The sequence below is a fragment of the Crotalus tigris genome, unplaced genomic scaffold (genome assembly GCF_016545835.1).
Source record: "Crotalus tigris isolate CLP2741 ecotype Arizona unplaced genomic scaffold, ASM1654583v1 scf7180000019173.45859301935:6455823, whole genome shotgun sequence".
Taxonomy (NCBI): Eukaryota; Metazoa; Chordata; class Lepidosauria; order Squamata; family Viperidae; genus Crotalus; species Crotalus tigris.
Window position 1 is genome coordinate 1,085,855 of NW_024097414.1, and position 24,102 is coordinate 1,109,956.

Below are 24,102 nucleotides of genomic sequence, written 5' to 3' on the forward strand. Positions count from 1 at the left end.
TTGTCCTCCTTTACTTTCGGCAGCTGAGGGGGGTGTGGTGTGGTGGTGGTGACGTCACTGAAGCAGCCGCCCACACACCGCTGGGAAAGCCAATGAGAACCCGAGAGGCGAGCGTCTCTCTCTCGCGCGCGCGCGAGCCTTCCTCTTGCGGCCGGGGGAGGGGAGGAGCGAGACTGAGCAACGACGCCCCTCCCCACATGGAAGCGGGACGTGGGAGCCTCTCGCGAGGGACGTGCCCAATGGGAGGAGAGCGAGAGGGCGGCTCCGCCCCTTCCTCGCGCGAGAAGGGGCGGGGCGAAAGCAGCGCGATGACGCAGGTAGGCGGTGTGGAGGCGGAGGGAGTGGAGAGGCCGCGTCGCCTGGATTTGGGGGTGACGCGCCGGCGGGAAGGAAAGGCAAGGCGGGAGCCCGGGCGGAGGTCCCGGGGAATCAGGGAACGCCGGCGGGAAGAGTCGTCCTCGGAGAAACGAGGCCGGCGGGCGCGCCCCCGTGAGGTAAACGGGGCCTGCGGCCTACCGATCTTCCGATTAACAGTAAAGCGTTTCTAGCGCCTTTCGCAAAGCTTGCTGGGAATTCCCGCAAGGGATGCTGGGTAGAGAATTCCCCCCCCCCCGGAGTCCAGTACCCCGAGCTCTTCCCTCCTCCCCCGCCGATGGGGCGTCTTCTGCCCCCGTAAAGGGGGAAGGAAGGAAGGAAGGGCGGCCTGCGCGTTGCCTTCTCGGGCAGCCCCGGAGGGCCCGCGCCTCTCCCCGTAATTGAAACCCGTTGCCGTCGGGCGGGAGGACGCCCTTCCTGAAGCCGCCTAATCCTCTGTGACCTGCATTGGCCTCGTTTCCTCCTCTCTCTGCTTAACGCTTCCCCGCCTGCCTTCTTCCTCCTTGGGGTGTTACCACGCCTCGTTCTCTCGGACAGTCGCCGCAGTTTTATTTATCGGAGGCGGCTCTTCCATCCTGACTAGGCGGTGTGGCTTCTCTGTGTCACAGAATATATGTGGGTATATGCAGGTTGTTTTGGGTCCTGTATATTGGAGGGGGGGGGAGACCCTTTGCCAGCTGCGTGCAACGAAATGTCATTTTGCTGTATGGCGGTTAGTGTGTATTTAAAGGGACAATAAAGTTAGTCTAAGTCTTAAGTCGTCCCCTACCTGCTTAGATTAGCTGTATAACACGAAAGGGGCAGCTGCACCCTCCCCGCCTTGGAAAAGTGCATTGAAATGCTAACCTAAAGTTATTTTAAGGTTTTTAAGACAAATGGCTGTCCGGTCTCTTCTTAAAAACCTCCAGTGTTAGAGCATCCACTGGTTAATTGTTCTAACTGTCAGGCAGTTTCTCCTTAGTTCCAGGTTACTTCTCTCCTTGATTAGTTTCCATCCGTTGCTTCTTGTCCTGCCTTCAGGCGCCTTGGAAAATAGCTTGACTCCCTCTTCTTTGGGGCAGACCTTGAGAGATTGGAACCCTGCTATCATGTCCCCCCTTGTCCTTTTCTCCGTTAAACTAGATATACCCAATTCCAGCAACCGTTCTTTATGTGTTTTAGTCTCCAGTCCCCGATCACCTTTGTTGCTCTTCTCTGTACTCTTTTCCTGCCTGAGCAGAGGGTTGGACTAGATGACCTCCAAGGTCCCTTTCAACATCATCATTATTATTATTATCATCATCTTTTATTCATTAGACATGAACCTCAGTCAACTGAACATTCAAATTGGTTGGCGCTGATAGTTGACAGGGTTGCTACCAGCATCCTAGGTGTCAACCAGGTACCTCCTTAAAATATAAGATGTTCCCAGTAGCACAGTTTTTTATAATATTGCTGGAGTTATGACAGGAAGCTGCAGTTTCTTGATGTATTTTGCAAAGTTTTTAGACATAGTTCTCAGTGCCCTGATAATGGGTTACACGTTTCATCCATAATCGCGCAGTTTTGATGGCCAGGTTGCGATATTTCATAATTTTTTCCAGTTCTTTTTTTTTGACTTTGGCATCTCCTGGTACAGTGATATCAATCAGCTGTTATTATCATTATTATTATTTACGCGATGGTCTTTATTAGTCTGCTTCAACAGAACATGTGGATTTTAATAAAAAGTTGGGCACAGAAGCCCAAAGTCCCCCCTTGGAAATGATTTTTTTTCATGGATAATTTGGACTTGGCAAGGAATGAGGGAGGAAAAGGCTGTTAGGATTCTGAATCTCAATGTTCCTTTCCAAGATTTTGGAAAACGTGGGATTGGAGATGGTATGGAGCATGATAATTTTCTTTGGTAGTTTGAGTTGATAATTTTCTTTGGAAATAGAATAACAGAATAAAAGAGTTGGAAGGGACCTTGGAGGTCTTCTAGTCCAACCCCGTGCTCAAGCAGGAAACCTCATACCATTTCAGACAAATGGTTGTCCAATCCCTTCTTAAGAACTTCCAGGGTTAGATATATGCTTGATTCTTGTTTTCATATTTTCACAGTTAAAGCTATTTCATATTCTGCTTTCAGTTTACAAGGATGCTATCTATCCCTGGGTTTGAAACAAATTGAAAAAAAAATGCCTTTCAAGTGAGGACTAAAATAAACAAAAAGCCCATATTTTGCAAACAGAAATTTTGTTTACAGTTGGTGGTGACTATGTTTTTTGCAGCAAATATATTGAAGCCTGGCTGATATCTATTCTTTTGCATTTGTTTGCATATGGAAGTCATTGTTCATGGTTCCAGAAATGCAAATGTGCTTATCAAAGGAAATATGCTGTACATCTGTTCAGCTCCAAAACACAGAAGCTCTGAAAGACTCTCACCCAGCTTATCACCCAACATTGTTATGGGAAAAAATTGGAGGAAGGAGTGGTATGCACTCTTCTTGAGGGTGAGATATTAAAAAAAAGATACTAAGGCATTTTTTTCTGTTTTGAAATACTTAAGAGGGAAACTATCCATATCTGTAATAGATTTTGTTTGTTCTGTGATGCTAAACATTGTGTAGGACGGAGACCTTTTGCTGTCTTCACTAAGGTTGATCACTATTTTTTGACATTGTGAAGACATGCCAGCTAGACTAGATTATAAATCTAGATAGCCTGAAATATCAATTTTAGAATTATCAGAATTATTCTTATATCTTTTTCTTTCTCCATTCATATTCAAGCTTTTTTCCTTTTGATAATATAAGTTTTCTTACAGTGAAAGGCAGCTTTGGAACTAGCTGATTCAAATATTAAACAATTGATGCTTTGAATGTGCTTTAGTATACTTAGATTGCGATTAGTTGTTTGTGTTTAGCTCATTTTCTGTTTGGTCACTTTATCCCGCCCTAGTTTTTAACTACTGCTTTTACATACACTATATTGTTTGCAGTAATCTTCTCTCAGGCCAGCTCAGTTGTTGAGTTGTCTAGCAGAATTTATTGGATCACTGATTTGAGTCACTTTAATTACATTATAGTTTGCTGTTCATTATATGATGCTTGAGTTAGGCAGATCTGGGAGCATTAAGTATTGAGTACTCATTAGCTCAAGTAATGTTTAAGTCTCTCTCTGCTAATCATTGTGAAATGGCTGGAAGTGAGGAGTCCTAGAAAACATGTGAAAATTGGTAAGTTATGGGAGCATTTTGACACACTCCGGGAATGGTTAGGGTAGCTGTTATCTGCTGATCCATATCCCTACTACTATGGACTGAGATTAGAAAAAAGATTCATAAATTGCTTTGAAATTTTTTGAGTTGGATTGATTGAGCTCTGAAATAAATGGGAGAATATTGTAATAAGCTGGATATTATCCATATGCAGGAAGTACACATGGTCATTTCCCTGCTTACTAAACAGTGATTGAACTCAGTGATTGATCCAATGTCCTTAATAAGTACTTCAGTCTTATTTAAGAGCAGCTGTCTCATTTCCTGCTTTTGTATAACTGATTGCTTGTCTTCTACTGAAGGAGAATTTTGTTGGAAGAAAAAAAAAATCTGAGAATTGACTTTAAACATTGTGGGTTATTTCAAACCTGTTTGGAAACAAAATCAGTATTCTAGCCTTTGTTCTGTTCTGGTTGGTTTTGATCTCATTTGTCTTGGCCAAAGATTATTTACTGTCATATTTCCTATCCTTTTTTGTGATGGAATGCAAGTTTCTCAAAGTCTAGGGCAGTGATGGCAAACCTTTTAGAGACTGAGTGCCCAAAAAACGCCTCCACCTCACCTGCCCGCAGGGCCACCCACCACCTCCATGGCCCGCCTCAGATTGCCCAAGTGGCCCTGCAGCGCCATAGCAGCCATGCCCTCCACCTGTGCCGTGCAGCATCATCTGTGCGCAACAGGGTGTGAGGGCAGAGTCTTGTCCCCATTGCCCAGCTACCATGTCCGTGGCTGTGCTGCTCCATGCGGGCCGCGCCAGGGGGTGACTTTCCTCCAGGAGAGGAAGGCCCTGGTGAGGAAGGGCCACAGGGGGAGGCGGGGCTGGGGCAATGGTGTGCGTGCCCACAGAGAGGGCTCTGAGTGCCGCTTCTGGCACGGCGTGCCATAGGTTCACCACCACTGGTCTACGGTAATAAAATTGGCACTAGCTGATAAGTGGAGATTTCCTATGTATATAGTTTACTATATCTTCTCTCTCGGCACAAAATATACCTTAATATGTAATGTTTGTATGAAGGAAAAAAAATGTATGTTGAACTAATTAATTTGAAGAGGGCATTGTGAGTAAGATTTTGCTATGCTTTCCAGATTACCTCTCCAAAGAGGCCATGGCGCGACGCATGCGCAATAGCAGAGCTTGGCGATACGTTCTGAGTGGGGTACGCCGAGAATCGGATTCACGGACTTTAACAACGGCTTCTGGGACGCCTGGCTGGTCATCTGACACTGATGGGCAGGTGAAGTACCATTTGTTTTCTTGCAGGACTGCCTCAGATGTAATATCCCCTCGGACACTTGAGGCACTTTTGTGAGATTCTCATGATATAACTCAAGATTTTCCAGCATGCATTGTCAGGTGGTCTTCTCTGCATCGATAAATGGTTGTAAATTGTGACATAGTGGACGTTGATCCAGTGAACTGAATTCAGAGACCATACGCAGTGCTTAGAAGGCATGTCAATGCACACGTAATGCCTGCCAGGGATACGTTAACTTCAACACACAGGTTTTGGACTCATGCTTCACCTATGTGAGCCTGGAAAAATATGCAACTTCTTTTGCCTTAAATCACGTTTTCTTTTGAATATGGATCTCTGCGTACCCTTAGTTGATAACTAGGTTGGAATTGAATCAAACCTAAAAAAGTTTTAATGTTTTATACTGCACCTACTTCTTACCTGAGATACTAAATTGCTGGTTTTGTTGCTCTTCCCCCCCCCTCCTCTTTGGTTACTTTTTACCTTTTTTTAAACAATGGAAGCAGCTAACTAGAACAGGAAGGTCCTTTTATGGCTTATTAACAAAACCATCCTCATTGGGATTCATGGCTTCTTCCTTTTGAATAAACAATGAGAGTTTTTTTTTTTAAATGGAAAAAGCTTTAAATTTATACAAGCCATGGAAGGAAACAAGTTGCTCTTGCTGATAGAGTAAATGATCAGGCACAAAGTCAACTTTTTTTAGAATTATGCCTTAATGTAACTAGTACAAAGGCAGCTTGAGTGAAATATTTGTCTGGTGCTCTAACAGTTGTCCTGGAAAAAATAACGTGAGAAGTATATCTTCTACTTTTTTCTTTAATTTAGAAAAGGTAACAATGATTAAACCCTATTTTTAAAAACTATTATAAGCAAGACCCAGTGCTATGACTGTTTTATATGCTTGGTTATCAAACATCGATCTTTGTGTGTTTAACACTTCTTTAGCCCAATCTGCATAGAATCAAATATTTATGTTGCAATTAACTCCATGCTTAATCCTGGAGTTCATTAAGGCCAATTACCTTGAGTTTGGCAGGATTTAGTTTGATCCTAGTCAGAAAGATTGTTTAAAAATTAAAGACATATGGACTTTAGGACATAAGCATAGGGCTACGTGACATCCAGACCACATGGACCTTAAACGTTTCTCAGGGACACCTGTTGTTGCTAAATGTTTTCTTAGAATGAGAGGAAAAGGTAACCATTCTTTTTTCTTTCTCCAGCAGCACAGCGACTCTGATTCAGAGTCAGAATTTCCTTCTCAGTTGCCTTCCATACCCACAGCCATACCTGTGACAGGAGAATCTTACTGCAACTGCGAGAACCAGAACGAAACTCCATATTGCTCTAGCTTCCACATGGCTCATCGGATGAAAGATTGCCAGTGTGGAGAGGAAGATGATTGTGAGAAAGATCCTGTATTCCTTCTCTTGTTGATCATTTCAGTCTCAGCTTAGCTATAGGCGTATGAGTATATATTCTGAAAGAGACACACATGCACAGGAGAACATTTTGGGGGAATAGAAATCTCCCGTTTTTGCTATAATATGTACTGTGGAATATCCAGGAATATAGTTATAATTTTAGCCACTAAATCACTGTTTTTCAAACTTGGCCACTTTAAGATGTATGGGAGAATTCTGGGGGTTGAAGTCCACACCTCTTTAAAGTGGCTGCATTTGAAAAACACTGAACTATTGTATTCTTCAGCTAAGGGAAAATTGACACAACTTGAGGTGAAATGATTTGAAGTGTTCCCCATTCACATCACTTTTATCTCCCTGTCTTTCTCTTCAAAGATTTTGACTGGGTATGGGATGAATTGAACAAATCAGCAAATACTCTTTTGACCTGTGACAATCGTAAGGTAAATTTCCACATGGATTACAGTTGTGGGACCGCTGCCATCCGGGGGAACAAGGAGCTAGCAGAGGGCCAGCACTTCTGGGAAATCAAGATGACCTCACCTGTCTATGGCACTGACATGGTATGTTGGATAATACCTGAAAATAAAAAATAAAATATTTTTTAAAAAATCCAATAAGATTCGTCAGTAATTACATTTCAATGCTTTCTGTCACTGGGAGTTGGGCAACATTTACATCCAGTACATTATGGCTAGTAGTAGTAGCACTAATTGTTGTCTTTATTATTTTTTTTTAAGATCTATTTTGCTCCTCCAGCTCCCAAAAGTTTGTATCCAATTTTTCTTTTTTCTTTTAAAAAAAAAATGCAGTCAGATTTCACAGAGGATGGTCAAGTATCAACAAGGCCACTGTCTTGCTGGCATAAGCACCAGATAGCATTGAAATGGTGCCAGTATAGGAGAAGGGCAGGGACTGGATTTTACTGGTAGGAGGTAATTATGCTACATTTGTGTGAACTGAAAGTTTCTGTGAAGAAACCGCTTATATACACACGGACTGTGTACACAGTATACAGTAACATTCAGGCTGTTGTCCTTGTGACAGTCTCAACTAGAGTCCTCACAGTTTTTCCATATAGTGTCTTTGCTTTCTGGATGTGACACTGTTGTGGGAAGAGAATAATTGAATGGAGCCTTTTTAGTATATGGAAGATTTGGCATTTCTAGCTAAAAAAAACAGAGGATAAATATGTCTTAGAACACAATAGTACTGGATTAAATCACTAAATAAACCTGCTTCCTATAAGGCACGTAGCCATAGATCGTGATTTTTAAACCTCCAGAAATTGGGCTTGTATAGCATGCGAAATAATACATGACAGTGCCCAACTTACAATAACAGTTTGTCAGTTGCAGGTGCACTCATTAGGTGAATCACCGTGGGTTATTCATTATGATATCACGTGACTTTGACTTGTGACTTCCTTCTGGCTTTCCCACTGACATTGCTGCTTGGAAATCGGCTGTGAAAGATAGAAATAGTGATCACAGGACCTTGGGCTCCTGTGACTATTGTAATTGTGTCCAAGTGCCAAACACCCCAATTACGATCATGTGACTATAAGGATGTGCCATGCTTCTAACTCCTGATTTAGTGCTGCCTTAACTTTCAGCGGTCACTGAATGCATGGTTATTAAATAAGGACTACTTATATTTGACTCTGGTTAATGATCACTTTTGTGTTTCTTCCTTCCATCCCACGCCCTCTAGATGGTGGGAATTGGAACATCAGATGTGAACCTGGATAAATTCCGTCACACATTCTGTAGTCTGTTGGGAAAAGATGAAGACAGCTGGGGTCTTTCCTATACGGGTAATAGCAGCAAAGGTTTTATTTATTTATATCTAGATTTGTAACTTACATGTGAATTTTTGCAGGTATGCCTGAATATAAGAACTGTTTTTTTCCTGAAGTTTTGTGTGGATCTAACTGTCCCTTTGTAATAGTTGATTTGGAAATATTCTTTAGTTAATGTTAGAGAGCATTTTCTGACATGTACAGAGATCAATGGCTAAACATTTTGGGGGAAACTATTTTGGTGAAACATTAATAATGTTGAAAGGAAATGGATTGTTTTAGAAGATCTTAGACTTTGCTAAGACTTTAGGTAAGCAGATAATATCTGGTGAGAATATTGTTTTGCCTCTTGCATTACAAACTATCTTAAACAGAGTTAGATGAACTCTATAAGGTCCTTTTTACCTTTGCAGAAATTAGAAACCTACAAGGTTATAATTGCAAATGTCCCTTTCTCTGTAGGACTCCTCCAGCACAAGGGGGAACGGAACAATTTTTCGACAAGGTTTGGACAGGGCTCCATCATTGGGGTGCATCTGGACACATGGCATGGAACTTTAACCTTTTTCAAAAACAGGAAATGTATAGGTAAGGTGGAAGAGGCCAGATGAAATGTGGGAAATATATAGATAAAATTTATGGGAAGATTTTTAAAAGGCAGTTGATTGGTTCCCATTCCAGAGTCATAGACTTGTTTATTTTAATAGGGGAAAGATGGCATCTTGAGGTACATCTATCTGGAAAGGACCATCTATCTACCTGTTGAAAACTATCCTGGCACAGCATAATGTAGAGTAAAATAGAAGAGTATAATCCTACAATAAATCAGTTTAATTGATTGGTTGAGGGAAGGTGTCTCTGCTGGAGATGAAGCAAATAAGATTTTGTACCTATGTAAAATAATTTATGTCAGCTGCTCAGATACCGCACTTGTACAATTTCCTCAGAAGACTAAAAAAACTGTGCCTGGTCACTTTTCATTATTGGGTCCAGAGAAAAGGACAACAGAACCAAGCAGCTGTAATGTTGTTGTTAGTTGCAAAGTCATGTCCCATCCATCGTGACCCCATGGACGATGTTCCTCCAGGCCTTCCTGTCCTCTGCCATCTTCTGGAGTCCCTTGAAGCTCACGCCTCCTGCTTCAGTGACTCCATCCAGCCACCTCCTTCTCTGTCGTCCCCTTCTTCTATTGCCCCCCATCTTTCCCAGCATCAGGCTCTTCTCCAGTGAGTCCTTCCTTCTCCTTAGGTGGCCAAAGTACTTGAGTTTCAGCTTCAGGATCTGGCCTTCTAAAGAGCAGTCTGTAATGTATTTGTGGCCTAAAGTGAAAGATCCCATCGTAGAAACGCTAAGGAAGAAAGGTGGTGCAAACTTTACCCCCAGATAGTCTCTGTGTTGTCTCTTTTTCCCCCATCCCACACCTGCGTGTTAACCTGGGACCTCCTTGCTGATCTTTCGACTCAGGTGTGGCTGCCACCAAGCTCCAGAACAAGAGAGTGTACCCCATGGTGTGTTCAACGGCAGCCAAAAGTAGCATGAAGATCATCCGCTCCTGTGCCACCCCCACCTCTCTGCAGTACCTCTGCTGTTACCGTCTCCGCCAGCTGCTTCCCGACTACGTGGACACGCTAAAGGTTCTCCCCCTCCCTCCAGGACTCAAGCAGATTTTGCATAACAGGTTGGGCTGGGTGTTGAGCATGAACTGTGGCTCCCTCCAGTCCTCCTCCTCCCCCTCCCCCTCTTCCTCTACCTCCTCAGGGAGCGATTCAGACAGCTCTTGCGGCTCAGACGCTGAGGCGCGTCATCGGAAGAGATGCAGGTGGAGGACTTAATTCCCCCCCCCCCAATTTCAAAAGACGGTGTTGTCGTCGTGAAGGATGAGCTGTCTCCCCCCCCCCGTGTTACCGAGTGACGTTTACCTTCCTGATTGTTCCCTGTTTGAACACTAAAGCCCATTTCAACCTACCATTAAGAGACAAGCAATTTCCACGACGTTATTCTACCACCTAGCCAGCGGGTCATCAACTCTGCTTTGCCAAGATTTCTGGGACAGGTTGTTCGGCAGCCCAGTGTACCGATCAGATATCCTTCCTGAAGCGAAAGGAAACCTAAGAAGCTACCACGTGTGCTAGGTGAATTGCAGTAGATGGCGCCCGTGTTTTGGAGCGGAGCAGGCTATCCAAAGCCAAATGGTTCTCCTCGATCGTCAGTGCTTCGGCCCTTGATGAACATCCAGAAGAGAAGAACATTGACAGCGTAAGGGGTATCGTGAGCCCTGTACCTCTTCCACTTGCTTTGCATGTCTATTACTTCTCTTGTATTGAACTATACCCAGACGAATTAAAATATATACAGACTTTGTTCCCGTGATGATAGGCTAGTCCATCAACCTAACTGTCCCTCTCATCTAAGGTAATTCTAATCAGGTTCCCTAATTCTTCATTATTGGGAGTCAGACAATGCCAGGCTAGTAGTTGGAATTATGTGAATGAACTTCAGCGGTGGATGTCCCCCCCCCGCCACCCTTTCTTTTGGATCTTGAATCCTGCATTTCCTTCCACAGCTAGCCATAATCTACTTCTTTAGAGGTATTCCCATCCCATGTGTATTTAAATATTCCAATTCGTTCTTCGATTTTTGTCATAAAAAGGAACTGCAACGATGTGTACTGGCGGGGCATTTTGCAGTTTCAAAGCCAGTATTGGTTATGGTTTTTCCCTGTTTTACTTAACAGCTCTGAGGGGAGCCAGAAAAGGCTCTCTTTGATATTTTTAATGTATGGATAAGCACAAGGGCAATTACGTTCCCTTCGGTTTCTCCTGCGCATGACGAAGTGTGGTTCATTGTGAAAGGAGGTGTATGAAGGGAACAAAGCTGCATCATTTTGTAATAAACCATTATTAATTTCCGAATTTAACCATTGTGTGATTTGGCAGTATAACAGACTCCCAACTCCCTTGTTATCGTCTGATTAAATGAAAGCAGCACTGAGCTTTAGTTTCAGTGGAATTGATTATTTAACTGAGATTAGGGTTGCACTATAATAAGGGATTAGGTGTTCCTTTTTTATATATAATGTTTTCTGCAGCTAAAATAACCATTAGCCCTTTTACACACAAGCTAGGTTCTCTCAGAAATATTGCCACCATGCTACATTATGGTTTAATATATGAACCCCCAAAAATATGCCAAGGATGTCTTTACAAATTCAAACATGATATGTAATAATAGCGTAAAATAAATTATTCAGCAGAAGAATGGAGACTTTTAAAAAAAACAGTCAAGAGAATCTCATTTGATCGCATTTGTGCACAAAGACATTTATTGATTTTGCCAAACTCAATTTCTGCAATAAATCCTACAGCTTTGGCAGGAAGCTATAAGGCTAAGGAGCCATGACCCGGTGGTTAGAACAGCATAAGGTGCTTCAACAGCTTAAATCTAGGACAAGCTCTGGGTTTGTAGATACCATGAAAAGGTAGACCCGGCGAGATAGGTCTGGGCCAATCCGTCTCTCTGTTTTATTGTCCTCGGTCCTGATCTGGAGGTTGCTTAGGAGAAGTTGTCTGTCTGCATCTGTATTGCATTCTTGGTAGGCCTGGAAAAAAAAGGAAGGATACCCAATCGCCATGTATATCTGGTAATCTAGTTTCTGCCTGCTTGAGTTATTTCAGTGTTAACCCCCTTTCTCCCTAGCTTCGTTTTAAAACCATTGTCTAGTGCTTGATAGCAAAAATGATGGGACAGCTAGCCTGGTTTGCTACTAGAAGAACAGATCTGGGGCATCGCTAACAAGCCTTTGGCTTTGGGTTAAAAGATTAGGCAGAGTCCAGTGGAACCAATCAGTTCAATTACAGCTTCTCTTATTAGAGATCTAATCTACAGTTTGTTTCCTTAAGGAGGATCCTTAGGTAAACAGAACCCCCATAGCTAACAGGAAGCAAAGCCAGGGAAACAGTATTTACAGCAGTGGTTCTCAACCTGTGGGCCGGGACCCCATTTGGGGTCGAACAACCATTTCACGGGGGTCGTCAAACAACGCAGTCCGTCATTTTTTTCCCCTTTTCCTTAGCTGTGCTACTCCCTTTTATTCTATTGGCTTTTGAAAGCCAATAGGAATTGTCCAGGCTGTCTTTGCCCTGCTGAACCCGCCAAAAGTCCCATTCTGCAAACGGTGCTGCAAGTTGTCTGCAGCGAAGGTGAGCTGTCTGGAAGTTTCCACCCCACCCTGCTGAGCAACTACTAAAAATGTAAGTAAAAGAGGGCCAGGGGTGGGAGGTGGGAGGCCGGCGGGCACAGGGAGGGTTGGTGCGCGTGGGGCCCGGCGGGTGCCTTACCTCCCTTGGGCTGGGCCAGCTGGTGGCCCAGCTGGTGGTCGGCCTGCGCCATCTCTGCCGCTTGCCAGCTACGCTTCGGCCGGCGCAGGGGGCGGCACCGGCAGGGAAAGTCCTCGACTTACAACCGGTTGTGTAGTCCTCGACTTACGACCGGTTGTGTAGTCCTCGACTTATGACCGGTTGGGGGTCGTGGCATTAAAAAGGTTGAGAACCACTGATTTAGAGGCAGGGGGGAAAAAAAAACCCTAGCCCAGAAATGCTTCTTCACCCAGGAGAACTCAACAGGCTTGGAATAATCAGAGAAATATGGAGGGAGAATGGAATGAAGGTTATTAGGAGTCCCTTATCCAGCCTCCATAGTAATTCTCGACTGCAACATCTGAGTAAACGTCCCACCAGTATGATTTTCCTCTTCGCTGATGTCTCCGTGCCTTTTGCTTGCAGTCTACTTAACCCTACGCTGAGACAACAGAAACCTGGCCCCTATTCTTGAGAATCGCCTCCCTTGATTTCCCCTCTCTACCGCCAAGACAAAGCGACTGGTGGAACGAACTGACCTGTAGCAGCAGACTTGGCGAAGGGAAGGCTTGGGCAATGGCTGCTGCCATGGCTGGACTGACTCGATTGAACTGCTGGATCTGTTTCAGCCAGGTCTCCTGGAGCCCTTTCCCGCCCTTGCTAATATGCACACCACTAGCCCACTTGCCTTTGGCGCAGAAGGAGAAAAGCTGCTTTTCCTGATGTTTCCTGTCGAAGAAACCGTTACGTACAGGTTATACACAGGTTACCATTTTGGCTTAAAATGCCTGAACTGACCTCATAGTAACCTGTTCCGAGGGTTGTCTTGAGTCTTGACTGTTTCCGTGCTGGTCAGAACGTCCCATTCCTAAGATTGGGCTGGGACCATTTGGGGCTCAGAATGTTCCCTGCCAAAATACTGTTTAACGCGAAGTAAATACTATCCACGGACCACGCAAGACTAACTGTTGCAAGCGAAGCGGAACAAAACATGCAAAAGCATACTTTGTGACTTGTTCTGAATACAGTACAACGTAAATCAAGCAGCTGTACCAGTATAACGCTAAATGTTTTTTAAAGAATCTCATTGTATTATCTTTGGTCCTGCAAAGACAAAGTCACACAAAAACCTTATTTACAGGTTAATGTTTTTTTTTTAATGAAAGGATTGTGGGATAGTCTTTTGGTTCCTACTTCACGGCTCCAAAGCTTTGCCAAGGCAACACGACAACTGACACTCACTTATAGGGACGCTGTGCTACAGCTCTGGTCACTGCAGAAACATGCTGGGCCAATTCCTGCCATGTTTCCAGGAATAAGACGTGTATGTTACCCCGGAGTTGCAACACCACCAGAGCCTGCAGGAGAAAGTTGTAGAGACTCAAACAAGAAGAAAAAAAAATATATTTGGCTTTCTGCATACCGGGTGAAGTTCTGGGGTTCAACACTCTTCCCATCCATCTCGGCTAAGGTTCAGCAATGATGAACTGGTAATTCCTATTTTAGTGTTTTTGCTGTATTATCCTTGATGTGGTGTAGGGGTGTAAATTAAATCAGGCAAGGAATGAGAGTGATAACCCGGATGCCCCCGAGGGAATGGACCCCTTTGTTGTGGTTGATAAAGTCATCGTTATGTTTACCTCCTCAATTTGATGCCGTGTCATGGACTGTTCTGGACCAAGTTGCAATGTTGCATTCTCCAGTCCAGTGATCAGTTCTTGCGGAAGCTGACGATTCTGGTTATACCTAGGCAGTTCAGAGGAGAACCACAATTCGAGAATTAATATTTTGGTACAATGGTTAAAGGTACCAAGCTAGAACCCAGAAGACTAGTTCTGTCTTAGGCACAAAGCCAGCTGGCTAATTTTAGCCCAGTCTCTTTTTCCATCCTGGGAAGAAGGCAGCATGAAACCACTTCCAAAATTCTTACTAAGAAAAGAGCAAGGACTTGTTCAATCACCAAGAGTCAAGACTGAGTCGAAGACCTAAAATTATTTTTGTCGAGCTACTGTAGCTTGGAAACTTGCATGCAAGGAAAGTATGTTAATTTAAAAACCACCGAGGCAGTTGATAGTAAAGAATGAACTTGTCTTACTGCCTTTCGTTGTTAGAAGTGTTGCTGCTGCTTCCTAAGAATCTTACATGAGCTTGAAAATGCTAAGCAGGATTAGATTGGTTAATACTTGGAAAGGATGCAGCCAGGAAATCCCAGCATTATAAAAAAGACTGGAAAGCTAAATTAACATCCGGAAGAAGGTAACAGAATCGGGAGACGTGGTGCACTTGAGTCTTCCTGTCAGTATTTGAGTTTGTTCTGTATTTAGTACCAGTTTATCCTTTAACCAGAAAGCCGGCTATATGGCTGAAATCGCAGAATCCGAAGCCCAGAGCTAGACTTAACTACTTCCCTGCCTCAAATAGCCTTAAGTGAAAAAGCACAAGCAAGACTGTGTTTACACAATACCTTTTGAATTAATTTTCCCCAGTTAAGTGGGGGGATAGCATGTTTATACTATCTGTTTCCATTATTTGTTGGAAATCTGCAGTATAAAAAACCCAAGATTGTCATGAAACAAATGTAAGGGTCAACAACGAAGACCTGCAATTCTGTATGTCAAGAACACCGTGAGAACGTGTTGCTCTTTGGGACCCACAACTCAAGACAGCCCTTCCAATCCCATGTACCATTGGTAGGTGTCTAGTCCGATGACAACCACGCTGTAAGATACTATAGAAGGATCTTCCAAATTGTGAAAGGGACACAGATGAGTAAGATCTGGAGCACTCTGCTGGCTATCAGGATTTGCATTCTAAAATTAGAACAAGATTTTAGAATAAAAAAATCATCCACTTTTACATATGAATTTAAAAACTATTTTGTATTCCACCGGTGAAGGAGTTCCAACCTCAAATGGGTTTGCATTAGTTTTCTTAGGTGGAAAAGACAACATTAAACTCCCAGGTAAGTGCATTAGAGTCATTTTACCAATGGTTATCAATGGCATGAACCTCCCCTGGTGTGCCTTTTGAGGTTGGATTATTGTGATGGATTCTTTTCAAAATTGGTTCCTCTCAGCATAAATACTGTCATAATTGTTTGTAATTTGAACCATCTTCCTTTGTATTAATACCCACCACTTGGCTATCTTTCATCAGTCAGTTGAATATACTTGTGTTCTATTTCCAGGTGCAACTATAGTACGCCAGTACCTATTATATCTCACTTACAAATTTGAACAGTAAACTGAGGCAGAGCAGGGGAACCCTTTTACTCTCCTGGCTGAGTCTATGCAGTGTACATTTTTTTTTAAATGTGAGAAATAAAATTACCATACTTTTTTCCATCATATGTCTTGGCTCACCTTTTTTCCCTGCTCACCTTTTTTTTTGCTTAGTGATTCCAGTACTGTCCTCTTGGATTCTGCCTGCTGTCAATCTAGCTTTCTATTGCATTTCCTCTCAATTATTAAGCTTCATCTCCCTGGGTGTTTGGAAATAAGATAAAACTCTGAAACACACCATCATCTTCTCTCCTCATCCTTCTTGTCATGTAAGGCATAACAAGCAGAGAATCGGGGCAAAGGGGGCCAGTAAAAATGGAGCAAAAGAGGACAGTTAAGCAACTGGGAAGGAAAGCTTACGCCATTTAGATTCATATTCACAAATTAAGGGTATTGTACAGCACCTGCACCGATGATGACAGTTGTCTGAGGAAATATGAAGGCTGCATCACTAACAGGACCTCCTTTTCCACTGCAGTCTCTTCTTGACAACCATCCTGCAGAAATAAAGTTAATCTTTTGCCAGAAGAGAAAAAAAGAATAGTTTTGCTAGCTCAAACTAAGAACTTACTACACCCAGCATCCGCTCCCAACGGTGGTTTACTGAAACAGAAGAGATCCTGAAAGTGCTCTTAGTTTAGTCTTCATTCACCTCATGCTTGTATTCTCTTATCTACTCTCGTGGATTTCAAATTGTTTTAAAATTCACGGTCATAGACTAGCTCACATCCCAGTTTTTAGTGCAAGAGTCTAAAGATGTCGCCCATTTATAGCAATAACGGAATCAATGATAAAAAAAGGTTCTGATAAAAGTTGACTGCCCTTGCCTCCCGCAAATCATAACCTGTAGTAGGTAAACCTAGGTTTTAAATATATGGGCTTTAAATACTAGGAAGTTTGGCAAGTCAGACTGATTTATTAATTGAACAGCCACAGAACTATCAAAATCAATGAGTTTCATAGCTGACACATCCATTAGGGAACAAATATGGCGTAAGTGAGCCAAGCCCAACAGAGACTGAGTCTGGACTCTCGTTGTAGCTACTACTATCTTCCTTGACTGCTTTGTGTCGGTTTCTTCTATTAATCTCTGAGCTGGAATTTAGCAGCTATGGCAAAACAGGTTAATGAATCAGCAGTAATCCATATAGGCCACAGAGAAGCACTTTGCACATGGCTGTCCTCCACTTCCAATAGAGAAATCCATTCTATATGAAATATGTTGCTGGATTTTCCTTCAAAGCGCATCAACAATAATGTGTTTATTGGAGCTGGGCCAACTCCCTTTGATGTGATGCAGAAGCAACCCTAAATGAATGCAAACCTTGAAGGACTGAAAAGCAGATGAGCAGAGTAAGGAATCAGTTGTAACACACACAGAGACACACACGATGTTGTTTCTTTGGCTATCAATGGAGTTTTGATTCAGATGCTTACTGAATTAGGCGTCCTGCTGAATATTTTTCTCTTCCAGGTTATGCTATGTGGAATTCTCTGACTTTCAATATAGTATTTACAGTCCAAAGAGTCCAAAACTTCCAGCAAGTTATCAGAACCAAGGTGCTCTAGAAGACCTGAAGAGGAAGGATAACAAATGATCTTTTGATGCCATGTAAAATCTACAGCATAGTACTATGCCAAAATCTTTCCCCCTAATTCCCTCTCGGTAAAATACAGGCACAAAATGGATAGGTTGGTGTCGTCTTTAAGGCAGAGGTCGCCAAACCTTTGGGAACCAGGGACCGGTTCCGTGGAAAGGTTTTTCTGTGGACTGGAGGGTGCGTGGTTTTGTGAGCTGCCTGCATCCCACGGATGGGGCTTTGTTTGTGTGGACCGGTTGCTGACATGCCGTGGCCCAGTACTGGTCCACAGACCGGGGGTTGGGGAGCCCTGCTTTAAGGCATTGAAGACTGAGTTCTGGTCCCACCTTAGGCACAAAGCCAGATGAATGATTTGGGCCTGGTCATTTTCTTCACCCTAGTAAGGAGGCAATGGCTAATTGCTCCCAAAACTCTTGTCAAGAAAAGTGCCATTTGGGTGTAGTGGTTAAAGGTACTGGGCTAGAAATGAAAGCGTTTTAAGTTTAGTCCTGCCTTAGGACTCTAGCTGGGTTTTCTTCTGAAATCTTGCCAAGAAAACTGCAGGGACTGATGTAAAGGCACTAATAATACCAAACCAAAAGTGGAAATGAATAATCATGCAATGTAAACAAACTACCTGAATCCACACAGACAATCATTTGCTTCATGCACTGATCAGGCCGAAGGAATTTTAAGGCAGATGCTGCTTCCTTTTGTCTCTGTTTCTCAGCTGCAATCTGCTGTTTTATCCTCATTTTCTCTTCTTTTTTGTGCAAGCTCTTCTGTTTTTCTTCTGTTTTTATCTGGGCCATCTTGCTTTTTTCCAGCGACTGCTTTTTCTTCTTTCTCTCTGGCGTTGAATTACAGGATACTATTTGTGTCAACGGTGTAAGCAAAGGTACTGCTTTTGCCTCCATCAGTGCCACTGGGCAGGGCTCTAATTTTTGTTTGTCTGAGCAGCCCTCCTTGTCAACATCTGAATAATTAGCAAAAACAGTTGAGGATTCTGGTTCAACATCACTGCCTTCCTCAGAATCAGAGATTTCCCATGTGATCGCTCTTTTAACAAACTGGCAGTTTTCATCAAGAGCAACACTCTTTTTTCCCTCCATGGTTTAAGTTTACCCTCTTGCTAGTCTATATTTTCAACTGAAAATGTTAAGGAAATCAGCAGCAGTCACAGAATCGCAGCTATGTAAAACTATCAAAAGCTGGGCATTTAAGGAAACTTGCAGGAAAGCTCCCATGTGTAATCAAGATAAGAATCTACGTTCTCCTCAATATAAACAGGCTATGGTCATTGCCAAGCCACTCTTCAAGTACCCTAATTAAATGTTGGCTACCAGTCAACACACTCAATTTGATCAGAAAGACAGGCTCACCTGATTTCCTTTCATTAACAGAAAGTTTTTTTTTCAAACCAAGTCCTACTCAAAGAGCTCTCTCTCTCACACAATTTGGATCCTGTGGATACAAATACTGTAAATAGAAGCCAGCTTATTTATAGAATCTGAAGTCTCTACACTTGGAAATTTTTGCTTATGCCCTCCAGTTGAGCAAAGTTTTTCCCCACCACTAGGCATTTCCATCAATGCAGCAACAGTTGATCAAGTGTTTTATCTGGGTCGCTTGAGCAGGACCAAGGTAGAAAATATTGTAGGTCATCGCTCGGGGAAGGGGCGGGGTGGGGGAGATAAAAGGCAGCAAGGAAGCCACACGTCCAGAGTGCCCCTCGGGCGTACCCGCTACAGCATTTCCAACCCTGGAAGTGAAATAAGACGATGCATTTCACTAGCAAAGGCAGTTTCTAGGCACACGTATCCCTCCATCTATCCTGGTCTCAATGATTGAGAAAAGGCTTTTCAAGCAACCTTTTGCTACTCGGAGCGTGACAAAAGGACCATTTCGCCGAAGAGGAAAAACAGCCGCCAAACACGAGGAGGAGGAAAGCGAAGAGAAGAAGCAAAGCAGCTCGGAGGAGTCATCGGGATCGTCTTTTGAAAAAAAATAAATAAAATGAAAATCCCTTTAGGAAAGCAGCGGAAGTGTTGCCTGCCGGATCGTTTATAGCGACGGACCTCCCTTCTTTCCTGAGCGTCTAACAACCTAAGGCCGGAAGCAACAAGAGCGACTATTCGTGGGCGGCCGGATGATTTATAGGGACGGACCAGCCTCGGCTGAATTTGAGACTATTCAAAAAAAAAAAAAAATGCCGGGGCGGAAGTGTTCTTCGCCGGGCGTCATATGAGGTTGCACCATCCCTGCCGGAGCTTCTGCGAAGGTTTGGGATTCAAGCAAAGGCCGAAGAGGGGCGGAAGTGTGGCTCGGGGGAGGATTTAGGGAGCGGGGCCGCCCTTGGTCGGAGCGGTGCCTTTGAGTCGCCGGGGAATCAGGAGCGAGAGAAGGAAGCCCAGGGCTGCTAAAAGGAGCCGGGTTTGTTAAGGTGCAGGACTTCTTTGGTCTACCCAACAATAACCCTGCGAGGTAGGCTTAGGGAGAGAGAGAGAGAGAGAGAGAGAGAGAGACGGAGGGACGGGGAGAGAGAGGGAGGGATGGAGAGAGAGAGGGAGGGAGGAAGAGAGACGGATGGAGAGAAGGAGGAAGGGAGAGAGGGAGGGATGGAGAGAGGGAGGGAGGAAGAGAGACGGATGGGGAGAAGGAGGAAGGGAGAGAGGGAGGGATGGAGAGAGGGAGGAAGAAAGGGAGGGATGGAGGGAGGGGGAGGGGGAGAGAGACTCAAGCTTTCCCTGGACAACCATTTGCCCATTTATAGGGTCCCCTGCTTGAGCAGGGGGTTGGACTAGAAGATCTCCATGGTCCCTTCCAGCCCTGTTATTATTCTGTGTTCTAATTTAAACTTCTGGAAGGAAACGAAGGCAATGCTTTGGCGACATTGGGTGTGTTAATAGAATAATGCCGGGATTTGTCTAAAACTGGTAAATGCTAACAGAACTGCAGGCACCTGCCCAGGGCTGATTTTAAATCAAAATTCGTTTGTAGCATTAGAATGGCTTAACAATCCTGTGTTATCATTCCATAGGCAGCGATGGGTCGTTACAAGGGATATCGCCCGATTGCAGCCAAGGCCAAGAAAATCCGCGAATACTGGGCTTTAAAAAATCGACCTCGTGACTCCCAGCGTTATGAGGTGGACTACGAAAAGATGACCCGGGCCTTCACAGGCAAGCGCCTCCCTGTGCTGGCCTGGGAAGATGTGAGGAATGAGAACCGGCTTTTTATGCTGCTCTCCCGCTTGCACCTCTTCGGTATCGGCAGGATGGTCACACGCAAATCCTGGATATGGGAATACGATGAGCCTTGCTATTGGGTCATTACTAAAGTAAAACTGGATTATACAGCTGAGGTGAGTGTTTCCACTGGCTGGAGAAAGGGGAAAATTCAGGCATCCTAGAACAGGGAGTCCTCGACTTACAGCAATTAGTTTGGTGACTGTTCAAAGTTACAACAGCACTGAATAAAGTGATTTATGACTGTTTTTCACACTTGCGACCATCACAGCATCCCTCCCCCATGGTTATGTGATCAAAATTCAGATGCTTGGCAACTGGTTCATATTTATGACGGGGTCGCAGTGTCCCGGGATCATGTGATCAATCTTTTGGGACCTTCTGACAAGCAAAGTCAAGGGTGAAGCCAGATTCACTTAACGAAGATGGCAAAAAAAAACCTTAAAATGGGGCAAAACTCACTTAACAAATGTCTCATTTAGCAACATAAATTTTGGGCTCAGTTATGGATGTATATCGAGAACTACCTGTAAACAAGTTGTTTATTCATTCACTTTATTTTTATTTGTAAAATTCATTAGCTGCCCATCTTATAATAAGATAACTCGGGTCGGCTTACAATATTAAAAGATGAAACTGTACACAACCTGATGATATAAATAAAATCAACCTCGCTAACAAGATGGGGAGTAAGGGAGTAGGATGAGAAGAGGAGGGGGTGGGATCTGTTGTAAATCTGTCGACCGCATCCAATGTGAAAATCCTTAGTTGGAACCCCAGGCCAACAGGCAGAGCCAGTTCTTTTAAGCTCTTACAAAAGGCAAGGAGGTTTGGAGCTTCAAGATGTTTCAAAGGGCAGGCACAATCCTCATTTAACAACCTTAATTGGGTTGGAATTTCTTGAAAATCGACTTTTAGTTTTGGTTTAAATTCAGACACTCCCTCTTCCCTTCATCTTGAATGGACTATAATCATTTGATGTTCTTTCTTACAGAAAATGGAACATGGGAAGGCCTGGGGATATTTGACATTTAGAGGTAAGGGAAGATTTGCTTTTATGGATGAAGATTTCATGATGAAGCCTTTAGCAAGGACGAGGTTTCATGAGAGAGAGAGAGAGAGAGAGCAAATCTTTTGGGCTCGGGGGATCAAAAATTAAGAAATGCCTAATTTGATTCTCCTGATGTATCAACTCCCCCCCAACTCTGAACAAAAAAGAATTCTTTATGCATTTATATATAAAAATGTACAGTCAAATCGTGTGGCATTGTGCATTATGTAAAGAAACATAATTTCAGAAACATAATCCAAGTAAAACCAACCGCATGCAGTCTATGCTTTCAGATCTGTCTTTTCACCGCGTGTTCCATCCTGGCAAGACTTGCCTGCATTTATCAGGACCTCTCTCTTCCTCTTCTCAATTGCTTCTTAGGCAAGCCCGAAAACGAAGAGAAAGAAATAGACAAAGTAATGTACCACGACTGGCGCATGGTACCCAAACATGAGGAGGAAGCCTTTAAGAAATTTACCCCTCCCGTGGAAGAAGAAAAAATCCGCTATGTCCTCTATCCCCCGCTGCTGCGGGCCATGATCCTTGCGCAGAGGCAGAAAGAAGGTAAATCAACGGAAGAACCATTGCTTGACTTAGAGCCAGCTGTTCACCTCCTAAACGCGTCCCCCGGAAACCAAGCTGAAGGGACCCCGGTCTGAAGACTTGAGGACTTCGAAATGGCACTTGGTTTGTTACCTTCTCAGGTGTGATCACACAGCTCAACTTTCTTATTCTGCCTTGCACTGAGGTGTTTTTGGGAAATACGATCCTGTCACTGAGGCTGGGGAAAAAAAAAACCCCACCAGTAAAATTATAAGATAATTTTGCTACTGAAATCTTCCATTGACATTTCCCCAATTATCCTGTCTTGTTTTTTAGATTTGTTTTTATTTCCCATTCCTGTGTTTCTTGTGGCTACCTGATCAGGTCCGAGGAGAGCACAGGGCATCAATCTATTTGTTTTAATAATGAGGCAATATAAATTAAAGAGAGTCCTAATTAAAATAACGGATTGGAACGGAGATCAATCTCTGTCCTAGCACGGCACCATCTTCCTCTCCTGAATCCAGTCACAACCTTAAAATGTGCTGTTGTGTTACTGAATGCCATTTAAAAAAACAACAACAACAACAGCCTCACTCTCTTCTTTATGATGTGGCATTGTTTTTTCCTGCATTTTCAAATGTATTGGTGAAATGAAACGGGGTTGTTATGGGGAAAAGAAGAGGACAAAGGAGTATTAGGTATGTTTGCTGCCTTGAGTTATTTGTAAAAATAATAAAAGTAGGATACAAATGAATAAAAAAATGTTAAAATCGCTGTCCTCTGAAACAGACGCACACTATGAACTGGATTGGTGGAGAAACGGTGTCACTCCTGAATGGGAGGATTTCCTTGGCCAACATTGCACTGCAGCATCACTAAGTTTTTTACATGTGTGTTTCATGTATGTATTAGTGTTTCTAAATGCCTCCGCTCTTTACCCCAGAGCACATAACAGTAAGATCACCGCCCCTTAGAAAGTAATCAAATAGAAAGCCATGGGACTCTTGCTAGCTCTTACAGTGGCACCCACTGGAAATGTTGATGAAACTTCTTTTCCAAAATTAATAACTGACCGTCTTTGGTTTTCTTTTTAATGTGCAATTTAATTTCATTTTAAGGGCAAAACAATCAGCAAAGAGGGGAGGGGTTGACGTTGATGGACCCCTCATCTGCATAATAACAGGGGTTCCCCTGAAAAGCCAATAATGTCTTGTGCTTTTGGTTGTTGTTGTTTTTGACGATAACCTTGATGTTATCTATTCAGCTGTATCCAATTCTTTTTTTCTAATTTTATACAATTAACTTTCCATTACTGAATTGCGGAAGAGTTGATTCTTCTGGGAGAAAACAGATCCTGAACCAACCAGAAGCTTTGAAGAGCTTTTTCATCTTAGAAACCAGGACAGATTGTTCATTTTTTCTTTTTCTTTTTTTTTTGTGGCTGATAAAATAAACAATTTTGAAGTGCAAAATCCTCAACTTACGATCATAACGAAGCCCAAAATTTCTGTTGCTGAGCAAGGCAGTTAAGTGAGTTTTGCTTCATTTTACAACCGTTTTGCCACCGTTGTTAAATGAATCCCTGCCATAGGCACGTTAATAACACGGTTGTTAAATAACGTAGCTTCCCCATTGACTTAGAAGGTGATCACATGACCCCAGGACATGTCATAAATATGAGCCAGTTGCCAAGGGTTCGAATTTTCTTCATGTGACCATTAGGGATGCTGCAGTGGTCATCAGTGTGAAAAGCCCTCATAAGTCACTTTTTCCAGTGCCGTTGTAATTTTGAACAGCCACTAAATGAACTGTCGTAAGTCGGAGATTATCTGTACATTGGGGGTTTTTTTTTAAGCTGCCCAGAGCTTGAGCAGGTGGCCATTCCAATTTTCTTAAATAAATATAGAAATAAACTTCCTTCCTGAACCTCCCGGGAATA

General features: G+C 43.2%; 3 protein-coding genes across 13 annotated transcripts; 2 read left to right on the forward strand and 1 right to left on the reverse strand.

Annotated features, from left to right (window-relative positions):
• The first annotated feature begins 162 nt into the window (after window positions 1-162).
• Window positions 163-11,014, forward strand: SPSB3 (splA/ryanodine receptor domain and SOCS box containing 3). 4 transcript variants are annotated; one of them, XM_039360440.1, is made up of 7 exons: window positions 163-317; window positions 4,705-4,853; window positions 6,101-6,281; window positions 6,677-6,864; window positions 8,015-8,117; window positions 8,565-8,690; window positions 9,567-11,014. In XM_039360440.1, exons 2-7 carry the CDS (start codon window positions 4,725-4,727, stop codon window positions 9,932-9,934), a joined length of 1,095 nt encoding a protein of 364 aa, XP_039216374.1. In that variant the 5' UTR covers window positions 163-317; window positions 4,705-4,724; the 3' UTR covers window positions 9,935-11,014. The 4 variants fall into 4 exon arrangements, with proteins under 4 accessions (XP_039216374.1, XP_039216373.1, XP_039216376.1 ...); XM_039360439.1 differs by lacking the exon at window positions 163-317 and adding an exon at window positions 325-494; XM_039360442.1 differs by lacking the exon at window positions 163-317 and adding an exon at window positions 325-494 and having other exon boundaries at window positions 6,104-6,281.
• A 382-nt stretch (window positions 11,015-11,396) lies between these two features.
• EME2 (essential meiotic structure-specific endonuclease subunit 2) lies at window positions 11,397-19,359 on the reverse strand. Of its 6 annotated transcripts, none has more exons than XM_039360436.1 (9): window positions 19,190-19,359; window positions 17,956-18,294; window positions 17,176-17,312; window positions 16,143-16,235; window positions 15,143-15,267; window positions 14,098-14,203; window positions 13,700-13,815; window positions 12,997-13,186; window positions 11,397-11,700 (listed from the first exon to the last, which is right to left on the reverse strand). In XM_039360436.1, the coding sequence occupies exons 2-9, from the start codon at window positions 18,233-18,235 to the stop codon at window positions 11,530-11,532; spliced, it is 1,218 nt and encodes a 405-aa protein (XP_039216370.1). In that variant the 5' UTR covers window positions 18,236-18,294; window positions 19,190-19,359; the 3' UTR covers window positions 11,397-11,529. The 6 variants fall into 6 exon arrangements, with proteins under 6 accessions (XP_039216370.1, XP_039216367.1, XP_039216369.1 ...); XM_039360433.1 differs by having other exon boundaries at window positions 17,956-19,080; XM_039360435.1 differs by having other exon boundaries at window positions 18,701-19,346.
• Window positions 19,360-19,462: 103 nt separating this feature from the next.
• On the forward strand, window positions 19,463-22,937 carry MRPS34 (mitochondrial ribosomal protein S34). Of its 3 annotated transcripts, none has more exons than XM_039360445.1 (4): window positions 19,463-19,599; window positions 20,359-20,682; window positions 21,561-21,603; window positions 21,999-22,937. In XM_039360445.1, exons 2-4 carry the CDS (start codon window positions 20,365-20,367, stop codon window positions 22,274-22,276), a joined length of 639 nt encoding a protein of 212 aa, XP_039216379.1. In that variant the 5' UTR covers window positions 19,463-19,599; window positions 20,359-20,364; the 3' UTR covers window positions 22,277-22,937. The 3 variants fall into 3 exon arrangements, with proteins under 3 accessions (XP_039216379.1, XP_039216377.1, XP_039216378.1); XM_039360443.1 differs by lacking the exon at window positions 19,463-19,599 and adding an exon at window positions 19,606-19,802; XM_039360444.1 differs by lacking the exon at window positions 19,463-19,599 and adding an exon at window positions 19,606-19,761.
• Window positions 22,938-24,102: the final 1,165 nt, after the last annotated feature.